Below are 18,158 nucleotides of genomic sequence, written 5' to 3'. Positions count from 1 at the left end.
GTGTGCAGCTCATGAGTCAACACCTCTACATTTTGTCAAAAGTCATTAGCATTCTGTGTGCACATGATCATTTAATGGGCTGAAAGGATGAGTATGTGCAGAAATAAAGATATAATTGGTTGCTAACATTTTTATTTATTCCTTCATTTGTGCAGCACTACATTGAAATTAATTGCATCTCTTTAAATAAAAAAATAATCATGAATATTGATATATATACATCAAACAGAATAAATTCCCATGTAAACATTGGAGGTGCAAAAACATGTATGTTCAGTTACATGTGGGTTATTCTCTTATAAAGTGAGTTCAGAAAGAAATTATTTTCCAGCAGGAAACAAGCCCCTGGGTTATAGTCTTATGTTTGATTCATTTATTCACCACAACAGACTTTGATCTGGACTTCATCAGTATTTATGGTAAAAGCAGAGCAGCTTCCAGGCAAAAAGATTTCTCAACACCTTCTCTCTGTCCTCGTTTCCTTGTCTCTCTTTTGTGTCTTACAATCAAATAATGAATATAATAAAACATGTGAAAAGGTTGAATATGCAACCAAATAAACTCCAACCAGTGTTTCAACCTTCTGATACAACCAATAGGAATGTCTCCTGAAACAGTGCCTCTACAGCGGTGGGCATACCGGACTTTAGTTGTCATGGTTACAGTAATAAACATGCATCAAGCACAAAAACTACCTGGTTAGGTTTAGGAAAAGATTGTGGTTTGGATCAAAATAAGTACTTTCCATAGACTGTGTATAAAAATGGACATCAATGGAGAAGATCCTTAAAGCTGCATTCTATCTAACGACCATCGGGGGGCGACTCCACTGGTTGTAAAAGTCTGGTTGTATTGAAGTCTATGTGAAAATGTCTCAAGTTCTCATTGATTTATTACCTCAGTAAATGTTTTCCTGATGAGTTTATGGTCTCAGTCTCTAGTTTCAAGTCCATTTAGAGGAAAATAGACCATAAAGCAGGTTATGCATTAGGGCGGGGCTACTGTGTGACTGACAGACTGTACCTGACAATCAGGATAGATGGAGAGAGGTCTCTTTCCCACCTTCCTTCCCCTTTGTCCTCACACATCACATCACTTCTTGTTTTAATGCAAAAATGATTGAATATAATTTAAACAGGTCTAATGAGTTGCATCGGAGCCACTGGGGCTGTGGTGGGGGAGAGTGCAATGGGGGACACTGTAGCGGTGACATGCTGGGAGACAATGGCGGTAGAGAGAGGGGCCCGGGCCACGGTTCCAGTTAGAGGCACAGGTCTTGGGGGGCTATATACTTGCATGGGGGACAGGATAGAGCGAACAGGCACGGTAGCTGCAGGTACAGTCACTGGCCTGGGGGACACGATGCAGTGGACAGGTGCTGGAGTTACTGGGCGATGCACTGACATGGTGAGAGGCATTGGGCCTGTAGGCATGGGGCGAGGCATCAGGGCTGTTGGGCTAGACACTGGCATGGTGGGGGGCACAGAGGCTGTGGGCGTGGGGGGGAAGCAATCGAGGCTGTAGGTGGGGGGCGAGGCATTGGGGCCGTGGGGCTGGTAAGAGGTTGCTCTCCATCCCCTCTCTCTCACGGACTTCAGGAAACTCTTAACTACATTGGTTTGGGAATATTTCATTATCAGGTCCTTGGCAGAGTGCAGAGTGATGCTGAGGTCCTTCAGAGCCTTGTCCACAGGGGCAGAGATTTGGCCCGGCCCCCTTTGTTTGATGGTCAGAACCAGTTCCTCCAGGGCTTTGACTCTCCGGGAGACTCGCTGGCAGCGCTCCTTGTTGGCCTTTGTGTTCTCAGCCATCTGGTAGATTGTCTGGCATACAGACAAGAGCTGGTCTACGTAATCCATGATCAGCTGTGGAGACAGAGAAGCAGTTCGCTTGCAAAGAAATGTGAAGGCGCCACAGGGAAGTAAACTCAACTAGACTGAAGTGAGCTGAGCTGAACTCACCTGAGTTCAGAACCATGAGTTAACCTGAGGGGAACTTAAAGACTTCAGACTTCAAGAAACAAACTGAAACTGAAGCGATGTGAAAGTAAAGGATGGTGAGTTGACTTCTTGCTAGGTTCAACCCACATAATAAAAACAAGGACCCAGGTCTCTTTATCTAAAGATAACATAAATATGCTGTAAACTCCTGTTTGCTAACGCAGGGAAACGATCACATGTTTAGAAGTCAAACTGGTTCACCTTGAAAGTCTTTGTGATAATCCTGCGGACGAAATGCACCACGGCACAGACTCATCTCAGGACAGGTCACAGACACATTTACCTCTGCAGAGGACATGAAACCGTCCCACAGGTTCTCACCATGTACGTCAGGTAGAAGCTCCCGCTCTGGTGAGCAAAGTGCCAGAAACAGTCCATCCCTGCAGCAGGAACCTCGATGGCAAAGTCATATTTGTCTGAGCTCCTGAACAAACCGGCGTCCCCCTCACTGAGGGAGGGTTCAGACTCTCAGTTATCAGCTGGGGGAGAATCATTAACCACGAGCACAAACTCTCCACAGCATCACAGCTTCGTATGTTTGATAACATATCAGTGTAATGTGACTGAAATCATGCATTGTGTTTGGATAGAATTACACAGTGAAGTCACTTACTCAGCCTGTCAAAAAATGATAGAAGATGTTTGAGAGCTGGTTTTAAAGATTTACATCCTCAGTGGGAACCAATGGGCTCACAGCTGAGAGCCACAGACAGGAAGTACTGAGACACACACAGATTTATCATCAATAAGAAAATAATCCATTGTTTATACATTTGTGTTATAAATGGTTTCTTATGTAGAAAGAAAAACAGGTATTCAGTATTTATTAGCAAAATATAAACCTTTAATAAATGCTTTATGATACACTTTAAATTAGGAAAAAGGATGAACGAAAAGCTACATGTGCAATTACATATGGGTTCATTACCATTAGCGAAAGAAACAGGAAGGTCCTCAAAGTGTCTGTGTCTCCCAGCCTGTATTATAACTAGGACCATGTCTCTATGGAGCCATGAACATATTTTTCTGTATTTATTTATTGAAATGAATTGAATCAAAAAGCTGTGCTGTGTGTTTATTTCACAGAGACACATATACTCCACATGCCCTGATATGGCTTTATGCTACTTTATTTTTCCACTCCACAAAACTTAAGAGGAAACATTATGTGATGTCACCAGAGGCTGTAGTGTGGATGAAAGACAAGGTCTCAAAGTCTCGGTCCAAAACCTGCTCAAACGAGTTTCTCTTCCTTTAATTGTTTCCAAAAAAAAAAGTCTTAGACAAGGACTTCTGCTTCAAAACCAAAAACAGTACTTCATTAAACCAACATAAAGTCTGTCTTGGCATTCTCCTGGCTCTTTGTCTCTCTCCTCTAGTGCTCTCTCATCAGCCTTTTTTTTGCAGTCCTTTCACTCAGCAGCACTCAGGGGGTTGTAGTTTTCAGCCTGGCTGCCATCTTGCCCTGTAGTCCAACATCCAGCAGGAGGGAAAGTAATGACCTTCAACAATCAGGCCTCTCGTGAAATCACACGTATTATTTCTGTTTTATTATAACATGTATTTACCAGTTACTTCTCAGGTAAAGATGTACACTGAAGAAATTCAAATAAGGAGAAGCTTTCAGCAATGGTGGTGCAGACAACAACTCCCATGATGCCATGCTATTTTATGACACCATTAGCCACCATCTTTTGTTATTGTTTTGATTGAGAGACACCAAGTGGCAGAAGTTACATACTGCACATTTAAGGCTGCACCTCTTGACCAGCTGCTCTAGTTTTCCCGCTGCTCAGGAGCTGCAGGGAAGTGGAGGAGCTTGCTGTACAGTTACATAGAGTCTCACCCCCTTTATGACAGGAAACTACTTTCATTATGTGTATGATTATTACTAAAGGAGGCAGAGGCAGGATATAATAACTAAACATCAGACACACCGAGTAAACAGAGCAGTGGAGAGGGATCTCATCCATAACTGTTAAAGGAACTGGAAGATCTGAAAAGCATGTAAACAACAGAAACACCTGCAACTAGAAATGAGACAATGCGCTTACTGCAGCACAGCAGTAAAAGTTTATGTCCACTGAAATACTAAAACGAAGCTTCGCACTAAAATGCCGCTGTGTTAGAAATAAGGACGTGCCTCTAATAAAAGTCTTTTACATTCTGGAGTTGGAAGTAAATAAAGGTTGTATGCCTCCCACTCAGACTGGTTTCAAATTACATCCCTGTTTATCCAGAGTCATATAAAATATTAACCATGTATGAGAAATTTTGTCATAATTTCTGTCTGAACCTTTGAGCACCAAAATCTAACCAGTTTGTCCCTGAATCTTAGAGCCGGCAAGAGTGTGGAGGCATAAAAAGATAAAGGTTATTCTGTCTCCTCTAACTGTCCCTCTGATTGATTGTTTTAAAAGTAAATATGACAGAAATCACAGCACAATCTTTGTCTTTAATTTATGTTGGTGATTTTGTCAGAGGATGTTGTGTTTATAAAATCAGGATTTGACCAATACTAGGTTTTGACTTAGTCAAGTCCTACAGAGTAATAATACTATACTTTAATTGTGTATTTGGATTCTAAAAAAGTAAAAGTTGCAGTCCTACAATGTAAAATACTCCATTTAAAGTAAAACTCTCATATTCAAAGTTTTACTTCAAGTACAGCAAATGCATTGACATAAAATGAAATATACAGCTGCATCCAACAACTATTTTCATTATCAATTAATCTGCCTGTAGTTTTCTCAAAACATGAATTCATTGTTTGCTGTATAAGATGTTAGAAAAGACATAACAACCAGCCAGTTACCTTCTGTATATTTTATTTTAGGACAACTAGCAAACATTGTCACCTCTTTTTTTGACCTGAGATGCTGATTCTAGGACCAGATTATCTACAGGTCTGTCTTCATTGACTCCTCACAACCCCTCAGAACAGTGCACACACACACACACAAACACACACAGGTTTATGATTAGTGTCAAGAGTGAAAACGTACAACTGCAGCCAGCTGAGAACGTCTCACCGTCCATCTGCATCTTTGCCGAATCAGTCTGTCGGCAGCCACCAGGGCCAGTAAAATACAAAGTGTATGGTGCCTCCTGGTGGCTGGAAAGAATACTAACCTCTAAAAACAATAACTTATATAATGAACAATACACCACTGTTCAGCAAGTGTGAAAGAAAAGGTGGATTCATCAGCTTATTCATTATATGGAGTCAAGTGTGCCAGCAGTGAAGAGTGAACAATGAATTAACGGTCATGGCATGAATGTGAAGTGAAGACTTGGAGGTGAATTAGTTCCTGCAGCACAGTGAAGTCAAGCACTCATTCTTAGAGGCACACAACAGAGTAACAACTAAAATCCACACATAAAAAAATAATATATTTCTAATAACAAAGCAGATAACTGTTCTTTGGTTGCTCCCCATCACTTTCAATGCAAAGCTTAAATCTTGTCTACATTTAGTTTTTATTCCTGTAGCCATATTGTGATTACTTTAGGAGAAATAAGGAAAGGACAGTATCATCAGTGGAGGTAGAATTAATGATAGAAGTGCAAATGAGAGACAAATTTGTGTAATTCATTTATGCATTATTGTTTAGAGTCAAAAAAGTACAAGAACGTGACTTTTGAATTGCAAGCAATTAGACTAAAAACACCCATTATTAAAGATAATATACAGTATAAATCAATATGTAGGGTTAGAGTTACTCCACTGTAAAACGTGTTATGTCCCTCTACACAGAACTAATATTCCTTTTGTCACTGACAGTTTAGATTCTGAGCACTTAACATAAACATTATCTTTATCATAAAATAAAGACTGTTAGTATAAGTTCAGAGATTACAGTATAAACCATGTTTCTCCATTTGATGGAGCCAACACATGTCCATGAACGGTTCAACATTTTAGGAAACAGGGTTATTTGTTTTCTCGCCGAGAGATTGGTACCAGTCTCATATCTGTACAGTAAATACAAAATACAATATGTGGCTAACTTAGCTTAGGGCAAAGACTGGAAACAGGTGGAAACAGTTAGCCGAGGTGACAAAATCTGCTAACTGAGATAACTAAGTAACATCTCAGATCTCATCTGGCCAAGAGATAGCCCAGCTTAAGTTAAGCCCTCCATAACCCACAACATGTTGTTTTTGCACACTGGTTCTTGTACAATTAAGCAAACAAAATATAACATGTTAATTACCGAGTTTTAGAGCTAGCTGTTTCTAGCCTTATCCAGGAATCAGTTTACATTTAACTCTATACAAAAAAGAAAATATGCACATTTCCTAAAACCAGTAACTGCTGCTTTAGGAAATTGGGAGTTGCTTTAACATAAATATCTACAGGCAGAAGATTTTCTGAAATGATACCTGCAAAAATTATTATTATTATTATTTTTCCCATGTAGGGACACAGATAACTCAACACTGACACATTTGCTAACATATCAACGTGTTGGCAAACAGCTGCCTATTTATTTATCCTGCAGACGTGGAGCAACATTAGAATTCATTTGGAGTTGCATTCCTGTCCAATACTTCCTCTCCTCTCAGTGCTGTTGTATATATCTGTCTCTTCTGCTGCTAAAGAGACACATTCACCTGTTAGCTGCTAACTTTGTCAGGTCTAGTTTACAGTGGGTTTATCAGAGCTTTTTTTGTGTGTGTGCTGAAAACAGCTGCCTGCTGCATCTGAAAGACACTAAAACGCTTTGTAGAGCTGAAGGACACTGCACGTTCAAGTTGTTGCTTTTAGTGGTATGATAACTCAAATGATGATACTGTCCTCTAATTATGAATCCGAACACTCGCTGTAGCTGATCACTGAGCAAAAACACTGCTGAGAGAGTCCTGGTGCAGAGAGGAAAAAAGCTGGCTGTCAAATAATCTGAGTCTGTCTTTGTCTCTGCCGGTAACATTAAATACTCTTTCCTGTCAGTCCTTTACTACACACTGACTGTACTGTACTGTGTGACATACTGTAGCCATGCTGGTCTTATAACAGCTTTTTTCTTTCATTAAATCTGAACAAACCCTGTGAAAACCTCCTTTATCATAACACATTTTTTTTTCCAATTAACCAATACATTCCATCCGCTGTCTAATCTTGGAGAAAAAACACTACACTAACTACTGTTTCAATTGCACTTGCAGTCTTGTGTAGGGTTATATGAAGGTGCATTTCAAAGTGTGCACATTGCAGAAGCACCATGTTAATTAGAGAGCACAGCAGAAACACCTTAAAAGCACACACAGGGAGTATTAGTGATACAGCAGTATGCACTGTGGGCCCTGCTGCAGAGGTCCACACAACACGGAGGATGGTGCTGTCTCCTCTGGTTGTAGCAGCCCAGCACAAGATGACGTAATAAAAGCACCACCTCAACACTTTGAAACGCAACCAGGGCTCAGAAGGCAGCTGGGTTAACCTGCTGTTTCAGAGCCTGCATGGACATATACTCAATGTGCTCTCTCTTTTTTCGGATCCAGTCGGGCTCATCGGGGATCACCACTCGCAGAATGACCTTCACCAAGATGAGCACGTGCTGCAGAAACACACACAGGTAGAGTGAAATGTTGGGGGGGAGACACACGTATTGCATTTGTTTCTCATGAATCTCTCCGTCCTCCGTCTTACCTCCACCAAAACAGCCAACAACAGAATGTTTGTGCTGCTCATCCCGCCCTCCTGACACAGCTGCTGTAACCGTGGTGACAGCAGCAGCAGCCAGCAGTTGGACACGACAGACACAAAGCTCAAAACCTCGAAAGCAATCTGAAAACACAGGACAAAGACATGAGCTGTTCGTCCATAACTGGCTGAGCGTGACCAACCGGGTGCATCTCATTTCTGCTGCGTGTGGTGTTTTCTGCCGACCTGCCACACGCCCATGTTAGCCACGGGCGGGGAGAAGGGTTTGCGGAAGAGCTTGCAGATCTTATAGGCGTCCGATCGGATCTCTGTTAGGTTGTTGATGAGCAGCAGCACCGCCGTCAGAGGATAAACACAGGAGAAAAGACTCAAATACCCAAACTGCACCAGGAGCTCAATGTACTCTGCAAACAGGCCCTGTGACAAAACAAGAAGCTTGTAGTCAAACACAAACTCTTCTGACCTGCAGTTTTGAGAAATTCTTAATACCATGTACACACAGGGAAAGCAGGGAGGGTGCTTTGGTTCCTGAATTTGTCCTCCTCCGGGTCGTCTTCTCTCTCTGTCCTATGGGGGGCGCTGATGAACCGGTCCACCAGGAAGGGTATGACCACCTCTGTCACCTGGTTCACCAGCTGGGTCACTATCAGCAAAGACGCTAGACGCTACAGACAGACGGAGGATATGTTACACTGTGGTCCCTCAGGAAGTCTCTTTGTTTCATTCATTTTTTTTCAGTCACATTTGAACTCGATCTCCCTCCTGGCACCAGATGTCAAAATAACGTCAGAGAGACGTTTGACTCTAATCACTCTGACGTCAGACCGACGTTAAATTTTGGTTGGAAATAAAAAATCAGGTTGACGTCAAAACCCAACATTCACTAACTGACATTGTGATGTTTAGCTGATGTTTTGTAGACGTTGGGTTTTGCTCACGACCAGAATGTTGATATTTTTGTGTCAAGATTAATTTGACATGAGACGTTTGGAAGACGTTGGATTTTTGTCTTTTAACAACACAACTCAAAACTAACAAAACATCAACGTCAGCTGTCGTCAGTGTTCTACGTCAAATTAACGTTGACATTAGACGTTGTCCTGACATTGACCCGACGTCACAACCTACATTCAATCAAATACCAACGTCTAATGACTTCGGTTGCCAGCTTCGTGCCTGCTGGGCTGAAAGGGGCACTCCACCGATTTTACACCTGAACATCAGCTTTAGCCTGGTTTGCTGCCAATATTGCAGATTTATTCAGCGATCCAAATAGGTCTGGTGTTGTATGCATTGATAGTTATTTCCACTGGTGAAGAAACAGTCAAAGGCGCCATGTTTTTTTTAACTAAGTCTATCCATGACAGAAAAATTGCAGTAAGTGTGGACATTATTGCTGTAGCTGTACAAGCTGCTGTAAGTGGACTTACAGAAATAAAATCCTCTATCGTCACATATTTCTTTGATCAATGTGACAAATGATTGATGAATGTGACAAACCATAAATCATCTAACATGAATATAATAATGTCAGGCTAAATGAATAAAGTGAAACATAATGACAAATTAATCTGTTTCTCAGGCTATATAAACAACAGTTTTCTGTGGTTGTGGAGGAGCTGTCTTAAGCTTTTCTCAACTTCAGCTTGGAAACTACATTTTTAAAGAGAAAGCATCGATGTTTATGGGAGTTGAAGGATTCAGTGTTTTGGAACATGACCCCCATTAAAAAAATACAACTGTGGATATTTCAACCTTTGCTGTAGCGTAATACTGAATTGTTGCAATACCACCTTAAAGAACTGAAGGAACAGTAGGGCTGAGCTGTTACCTTACGAAGCAAAGGCACATCCTGCTTGAAGAAGGCGATGTGGAAGAGCACAGCAAAGTAGTTAAAGAAGGTGAACTAGAGGGAAGAGAGAAGAGAGTAAAGTAAATTAGCCTGTTGGGTTAGCGCCTATGAGCTAACTGTTCACGAGGAGAAGAGAGGAGACGAACTCACCACCAAGACCTTGGCTGTCAGATGCTTCTCGAAGGCCGACTGCTCTCTGTGGTTCTCTAAGAGGACACAATAAGAAGTCACTGGCTTTACATCACAATTATAGGCAATTGTAATTCATAGTATTGCATTATTGTATACTATTGTATTATTTGTAAGATTGCACGAGCTGTTTAACTTTTTCAATTCTCTGTAGTTTCACTCCCACGTCTTCTTTATAACTGAATCTGCACCACAGTTTCCTAAGTGCTCACCATCTACTTATCATCATAAAATATATATTATCACTGTCATGAATTTCTAAATTTTCATCCTCCCTCTGGCACCCCCTCGGTCTCACTTACCATATTCAGTCAGAGACTGCGCCACCTTCTTGTAAAAAGTTGCGAGCATGTTTGTGTAGCAGATGTGGAGCACCGAGGGCATGTAGAGAAAAGTCTGAGACAGCAGGGAGTCCCAGTCTCTGTGTAGCTGCTGCACCTGGGCCTCTCCCCAGTAGAAACAAAGCATACCCAGAACCACCATCCCTGCGGGGGGAGACGTGATGGAGCAGGAGAGGTGAGGAGCTTTACTTTTCTGATGTTTCATACATTTGTGTAGCATTTCACCTTCACCTTGACTTTATGTCTAATTGCTCAGTAGATTTTTCATCTTTCAGCTCAGTGACATGCACCTCTGACTTCACTCGATTCAAGATGAAAAAGTCGTACCTAGAAAGAGCCCGACCACTGGGACCGACACCAGCGCCATACGCAGGTCCCTCTGCCACTCAGGAAAGAGGGGCTCCACACGCCCTGTCACAGGGTTGACCCCGAGGTCACCGTGAAACCCGGGCCGGGGCTCCGCGAAGCGCTCAGCCAGGTGCAGCGTCCCCCAGCGATAGGAGGCAGAGGAGCTCCTTCTTTTCCACAGCTCCATGACCACGGTGGACCAGAGCATGCTGAACACGGCCTGGATCATGTGACCGCTGACCGCTGGTCCAGAGTCATCCTCGACATTTGTGTCCCGTGAGCCTGAGACTGACTCCGACATCTCCTTCTGAACCTCACCTGTGATGGGCAAGAACAACTTGGCGGCCAGTTAGTTTGTTTTTCAATTTACATCATCCATCTGCCTCAATCACTAAATACGACTAAGGCTGGGACACCACTGATTCAAACTGAAGCATGAAGAGTAAAATAAAAGAATACAAATAAAATGTATCCAGAAAGGTGGATTCAGTAAAATATCTTTATTGTTACTATTATGAATGAATTTGGTACAGACACTAACTCCAAACGAGGAATACTGATGGTTTTGGTGATACCCTGTCTTTTCATCTAAGAAATACCTCAGCAGTAGTTTGAGCTTAACAATATTAGCGTTTTAAAACTGCAACATGCTCGACCAAATATTAGTATGTAACATTTAGCGTGTCAGCTCATACTGGTTTTCACTGTGTGTTCTCAAAGTTGCAAACTACCATGTTAACAACTTTTAAGTTAACTTGCTAATATGCTAAGACATATGTGCTAATGTCATACATTTTAACACTGAATGAAAAAAAAGAAATGTAGTAGCTTGGATAAGAAATGAATATGTCTCCATTATGATGTTAAAATAATCTATTTGAGTGCTAAATATGACCCAAATGTCATACACTGTATGCATAACAAAAATGATTAAATCCACACACCTACCTGAGAAGTACGTGATGCACAGGCCCAGTATCGCAGGTGGGAGCAGAGACCAGGTGTAGAAATCAAGGAAGCTGAAGTAGAAAGCCACAGAGCTTCCAAAATACCCATTGACTGAATCTGGATCAGCAGACAGAGTCTGGTGTAAGTGTATGAACTGTTCAACTGTCTCACAGGCATTAAAAACTGAGAATGTGATCATAATTGCAACTGTTTTTTTGTACATCTGTGCAAACTGTAGTGTGGTAGTGCATGTGTGTGTGTGTGTGTGTGTGTGTGTGTGTGTGTGTGTGTGTGTGTGTGTGTGTGTGTGTGTGTGTGTGAGATGCATGTTACCACCCACCCAGTGGTTGAGCCAGCTGATTACCGGAGTACCAGGCTTCACTGAGATCCTTCAGCTGGTCTGGGTTGTGGAGGGGAAACGTGTCCAGAATCACACGAGCCGAGCCGAGCTTCTGCCCTGCAGCGACACGACAAACAAAACAACAACCAGTGACTTAAGAACAGAGATAGATAGATAATAGATAGATAAAATACTTTATTGATCCCTTGGGGAAATTAAGAAGCAAAGTGAAGGAGGGACATTTTTGCAACGAAGCAATAACTAATCCATATACTGCATATACAGCTACATACACACACATATACTGTGCACCACAGACACTGAAACTGAGTAAAACATTTTCAGGATTGAAAGTAAGGAGCAGCTGTGGTCAACAAAACATAGACACACATAGTTGGATACTGGATGAGAATATGGTGATGGCAAATTAAAAGAATTTACTAAACCAAACTTCACGTGTTCTTTCATTATCATGAACACACACAGTCATTTATTTTGTCTCAAGCTAACATTCAGCTTCCTGCTGTCGGAAACACTCACTTGATAAAGAAATGTATATTAATCCTCAGCTGAGAATTTAGTATTAAAGTATTAAATTTAGAAAACAGTCCTCCCCCTCACTGGTAGACTGACTTCACATTACACCAATAATGAGTGATTCAGTTATTTATCTCAGTGGATATTTCTCCAGTGTGAACATCTGGCGTCTCCACACTGATCCGTAAACACGGTGGTGATTGACTCACAGATGTTGTCTCGGTTTTGCAGCGCGCGGCTGTCAGGCAGGCCGGGTATTCTCACGTCTCTCTGCGCTCGCAGACCGTCCAGCTCATACTTCACTATGTACTGTCGCTCCGCCAGCGTCAGGAACACCTCCAAGTTGTCTGTCACACACACAAACAGATACAGATACATGTGTACAGCCAGTGCTTTATAAATACAAACAAATAGGCAAATGAAAATAGTTTTTGTTAAACCTGAAAAGGTCTCCTCCTCACAGAGACTGGTACCCTTGCTGTCAGTTTACAGACCTGAGGAGGACGTGGAAGTAATTTCACTATCACAGAATCTCAGCTGGTAAAACAGAACCAACCTCGACTTGGATTAAATCATCCAGCAACTAGAGTTGTGTCTTGACACCACCTATTTCACTTAGAAAGGTTTGTTTTTTCCTGGTAAACTAAAGAAAGAGCCATGGGGTCATCCATCTCCTCACTGTGGCAAAATTGCAGCTTCTACCAACATCTGGCTCGTGGACGATGCTTAAACCAAACGGCATTGCTCCGATATCATCGGCTTCATCCAACACAACAACACAGTTTGTTTTCACTGATTTGATGCAATGATAACTTCAAATGCAAATGTGCTTAATGATTTCTCACTCTTTGCACAGAGTTTTCTATCCGTCACTGAGAAGGTTTGCAAGACAGTTAATACAAGAGTAGACACTGATGGCAGATTTCAGATCAGAGTCTTGTCTGCAATGAAGGGGATTTTATTTCAGGTGTGTTGGTTCATTCACTGAGTGAGAATATATATATGAGGTGCATATGTTTGACTCTATAATCAGTCTGAAGTCAAATACAGTACAAAGGGACATGGTGGAGAGCTTTAGCATGAGTCTTAGCAAGCGTTGGGTGGAGTACAGAGGGCTGCCCCACCTGGATATAGCATTCCACGTAAAGGTGTTCAAATCCAGCACATCCTGGAGGGCAAATCAGACACACCCAGGAAAGGTTTTACAACAGGTCTGGAGCTACGTTACAGACAACTGACTCTGTTAGCTCCTAAAAGGATTGTTATTACTACTCAATGAAAAAATACTCAAGTCTCATGTCCAAGTTGAAAACAGCTGGCTGCCATTCCACACAGACCAGTGTCCCAACCTAAGTCTAAAACCCAAAACCCAACTCTAACCAGAAGCTCAGCGGTGTGGTCTCTTGGTGAAGGAAGTGGAAGTGGAATAACAGCATTATGGAAAGGTACTCCAGGTTAACAGGTAGAGGAAGTGGATGATGATATTTATCCCAGTTTAAGACCAAGATGACAATGTCTTGCTGCTAGAACATCTGGTCAGAGTCACAAAGGGTCAACACTTATCACAAACCATGTAACACCCTAAGATCTCTGCTGGGACACCCTAAAGACAGGACCTCAACAGGATGCTACTGGTACATCAGGGGGGCAAAGTAAATTATCTATGACTTTCATTGACCTTGTGTGTTGAATTTCCAATGAGAAAGAGTTATTTTAACTACAAACAGATATACGGCTAAAAAAGATTAATATATGAGTAACTGCTAATGTAAGAAAATTGTACCTGCTGTCCTCTTAATTTGAAACCAATGTGATGATAAAGTTTTAGTGCATTGCGTTGTATTAAAGTGCTGAATGTCATTTATATTCATGGATACACTCAAAGCTCCTCCGCCGTACCTGAATCTTTAAAGTTGTCTCTGTCGCTGTAGGAGAAGGCCTCCATGTCCCCGTTGCGGTAAGGCTTGCACAGACCCAACTCCTCGGTGGCTCGTAGTAACGTACAGCGTGGGGCGGAGACTACAATGATGTCACCGCTGGCGTCCTCACCCGGATGGGCCAGTAATGCAGCACCTGGGGTGGGACAGCGGAGCAAAGAGCGGGAGCATTGAAACTTTAATTTTGAGTTTATGTGACCAAAAGAGAGGCCAGTGTAGAGAGGAGGAGCAGATACAGCAACCAAAACCTGTTTCAAGGCCCATGGGCCAGTGAGACTCCAAAGATATGAACCTTTCAGTCAAACACAGAGCGCTCAGTAGTTAATATTTATCCAGACATGCAGAGGCGTGAGCTTGGTGACAGGTGACGAAGGTAACTGACTTTGCATGGTTTGGGTGGGACAATGAGGAGCTCTGTCTTAGCTAGGCTGACCTTTATGTGTTGAAATGACATTTAGCCAAACAAAAAGAGATGCAGTGGTGTGCATGGATGTGCTAAAAGAGCATGTTAGCTGTCTTGTTTCCAGACAAGTTGTTCACGGGGCTGATTTCTGTGTTTACTTTTCTAATTGTTTGAAATTATTTAAGAAATTTTAAGTATACAGTATTTAAAATATTTTAGAGGGTTTGTTCCGATACAGCTTTTTTTTTCTTTTTTTTTTTATTGCTACCTTTGGTGAGGATGGAACTGATTTGTTAACTTAACTCTAAGCTAAACATTCAAACCCCAGACACCTTGTTTTCATGGTTGTAACGTTTTACTACGATATCAAACAACTGTCTGTGAGGTGGAACATTGTTTGTCTGCACAACATGCTTTTACTGACTGGTCTACCAGTATAAAATAAAAAAAATACACATGTGAATCAAAAAAAAATTCCCCCATAGAGAGATGAACTTCTACAGATCTCAACCAAAACCATAATGACAATAATGACGTGAAAGAAAACGCTAATGTCACAGGTTTTATGTCATAGTTGATTGTAAACCATGGTTTACATTTACATGGACTCGTTAAACTAAACTTCTCTACACTGCCAACTAGCATGTAAATGCAAATGCCATCAAATGTTTCAATGCAAAAGACCTCGCAGGCAATGACTCAGGCTCATAAATGTTCTCGCTGAAGGTTTTTCTTTGCAGGGTAACAATCAATGAGAGAGAAAATGGACCTCTACATTACTGCTGCAGCTCATCACTGTTATTCAAGCCTTTACCTCCATCTTTCTGAGGGGCTCCGATGAGTCTGATGAGCCACCTCTTCGTCTCGGGCCGAACCTTTTCTCCGAGCTTCACCAGAACCAACGGCTCCACCCGCTCCGACACACAGCAGGGGCAGCTGACCTTAGTCCAGCCTGGTCCAACGGTGGTAGTGCTCAGTTTGCCCAGGACCTTTTGCTCTGGAGTCTCATCCTCCAGCTGCTGGGCTTTCTCACCGCTGCTGCCACCAGCACCTCCACCTTCACCACCACCTGCCTTACTCATGGTGAGACTGGGAAGACACAGTCACAGAAACAGTCTTAGTTTGCAATGCTGTGGCTTGAGTTTGTTCAGATTGGAGCGTCTATCCTCACACCTTCCATCAGCATTATTACCCAGCAGGAGCGCCGGGGAGGAACTAGTCATGGTTTGTGGAAAAGTTGAGGGGAATTGTGAGGTTTCCTTCTTCTTTTGCACTGATGGATTTATGTATTTTGCCTTTTAACAACACTAGAGTCACGGCTCCAGGGATGTCAGAGTCAACATGTTAGTTGATCCACTGCTTTGGTCCAAACTTAAATTTCTCCACAACTAGTTCACACAGACTCATATTCCACAGACACTGATGATCCCAGACCTATTCTTGAGCTCCACCAGGAGGTTGACATTTTTAGCTTCTAGTGAAATCTCTTGACAACTATCTGATGCCTTGCAGCAAAAAATGGTACAGATATTATTGGTTCCCATCTCTGACTTTACCTCTACCTCTAGTTGTCACTTCCCCTGTGAAATATCTACTGGATGGATTGGAACAATTTTTTCATGGTTCCCAGAGGAGAACTTCAATGATCCTCTGAGTTCAACGACCACCACCGTGACCATCGTAGTGACGTATCAACAACTACTGGATGGATAACCATGAAATCTGATAAACTGTAATAATTACTGTGATGCCTGAACTTCATCTCTTCATCCAGCACCTTCACCAGGTCGACCTGTCTGATACTATGATTTCCGACACCTAAAAAGCTGAAGGCATTTCCATCAGCCTTAACTCTACTTGACTTTTAGTGCTGATTAGCAAAAGCTAGCATGCAAACCTAAACTACAGTGACAATGGCAACCATTATGCCTGCTAAACATTAGCATGTTAGCATCCTGACATCAGCTTTTACCCCAAATCACTGCAGCGTTAAGTTCAACCTCACAGACGTGGCTGTAAACCCAAGGTCTTGTTTTCACAACCTTTCTACTTGACAGTTTAAACTGAAGGTGACAGATAAGTTCTGTGTTTAATGACTTTTAATTCACTTGTAAAACTATTTTAGCCAAATTATGACAATGAACAAAACTCTGTAAACATCAGGCTCACACTCTTACCTCGTGATGGTCCTGAAACCAAAAACATGCCTGCAATATAATATTTACAGTAAAATCCCAGGTTTCAGGACCAAATTATGATGCAATATAGAAGAAAATAAATGAAAACATTGAACCTGGACTCAACCTGGACATGACAGAGTTTAGTTCATGGTCATAACTTGGCTATAATCTTTTTACAAGTTGAACAAAAGTCATGAAGTTATGAAATAAAACTGTTTTCTTCCTCTTGAAACCTATTTTCTTAGGCACAGCAATAGACTTTTTAGAATCCATCATTTACATACTTGAGTGCAGTCAGTTATTATTTTCATTCCTGCATTTGCATTACCAGCTATTACATTAGATAGAGGTTACGAAGCATTTAGATTTGCATGTGTCCAGTGATCTGCATCCTGGAGGTTGTTAGCAATTACTCTCTAGCAATTACTTGCTGCACCCTTAAGATATGAATCTGCAGTAAATGCTTCAGTGTCTCGGTGAGAAAATAGCTGTTAATTCAGCCCTGACAGCAGATTAAAAAAAAAAAAAAAGTTCCTCTGTTTTGACTGAATCGAAAGTGGACTTGAAGATACAAAGACCAACAGATCCAAGACAGGATAAGACTGACAGAGAGAGCGAACTGAAAGCGGCTCAGTACTTCCTATTGTGATTGAGCTGCTGTTTAAACCAGCAGTGACAGTGGCAGAGAGACATGTACGGTGAAAGAGAGGATGAGTCAGGAAATACAACACCTGGCAGGACGCTGATGATGAGGTTCTGCTCTCCAGTACTACAGCAGGCCCACACACCCCCTCCAAACTCCTGTTTGAACACAGACACACACACACACACACACACACACACACAGGAACATGAAGACAACATCTAATCAGTTTTCCTGAAAAGAAACCAGGAAGAACACACTCGCACTCTCTGCTCAGACTTACCCAGCCTCAGTGTGTGGTTCCTCCCAGCTTTCTGTCCATGTATCTCTATGTGTGTATGAGAGTGTGTGTCTGTGTGTGTGTGTGTGGCAGGAATGCAGAGGAACTTCCCAGAGACTGCAGGGTGTGGAGGCTTGTTTGGTTTATTGTCAGGCTCCTCCCTCCTGCCTGCTCCCTGCTTCACTGCTGCTGCTGCAGCCCAGGGTCCTACTGCACCACCCGCCTCTGCTGCCCTGTGTCTCAGTGTAAAAAACACACACACCTAAAGATGTTCAGGGCGGATTCAGTTTGGTTTAAAACCCTAGAAAATATGCATCTGCTACAGAAAAACACATTTTAGCACTGTTGACCTTTAACCTACATGAACAATAAATCCAACACCTCACAGCTCAGTTCTATTGTAATGACAATTCTGAAAAGCAGATACTGTTGAGCTGCAGAGTAAATCTGCACAAAACTCAAAGAGCAAACTGCAACAAAATGTGTTTTGCA

The 18,158-nt window shown here is 42.0% G+C and overlaps 1 protein-coding gene across 1 annotated transcript; it reads right to left on the bottom strand.

Moving 5' to 3' along the window:
* Positions 1–4,811: 4,811 nt before the first annotated feature.
* Positions 4,812–17,811, bottom strand: ano10b (anoctamin 10b). The gene is made up of 15 exons (XM_071459284.1): positions 17,670–17,811; positions 17,475–17,544; positions 15,378–15,652; positions 14,123–14,296; positions 12,433–12,570; positions 11,687–11,803; positions 11,347–11,463; positions 10,378–10,716; positions 10,012–10,194; positions 9,671–9,726; positions 9,500–9,574; positions 8,169–8,333; positions 7,894–8,085; positions 7,654–7,791; positions 4,812–7,561 (listed from the first exon to the last, which is right to left on the bottom strand). Exons 3-15 carry the CDS (start codon positions 15,643–15,645, stop codon positions 7,424–7,426), a joined length of 2,100 nt encoding a protein of 699 aa, XP_071315385.1. The 5' UTR covers positions 15,646–15,652; positions 17,475–17,544; positions 17,670–17,811; the 3' UTR covers positions 4,812–7,423.
* Between the last annotated feature and the right edge of the window lie 347 nt (positions 17,812–18,158).

Source organism: Trachinotus anak, unplaced genomic scaffold (assembly GCF_046630095.1).
Source record: "Trachinotus anak isolate AG129_WGS33_773 ecotype Australia unplaced genomic scaffold, CSIRO_AGI_Tana_v1 ptg000002l, whole genome shotgun sequence".
In the NCBI taxonomy this organism is placed as follows: Eukaryota; Metazoa; Chordata; class Actinopteri; order Carangiformes; family Carangidae; genus Trachinotus; species Trachinotus anak.
The sequence above is the reverse complement of the archived record's forward strand: the minus strand, read 5'-3'. Positions and strand labels throughout refer to the sequence as shown.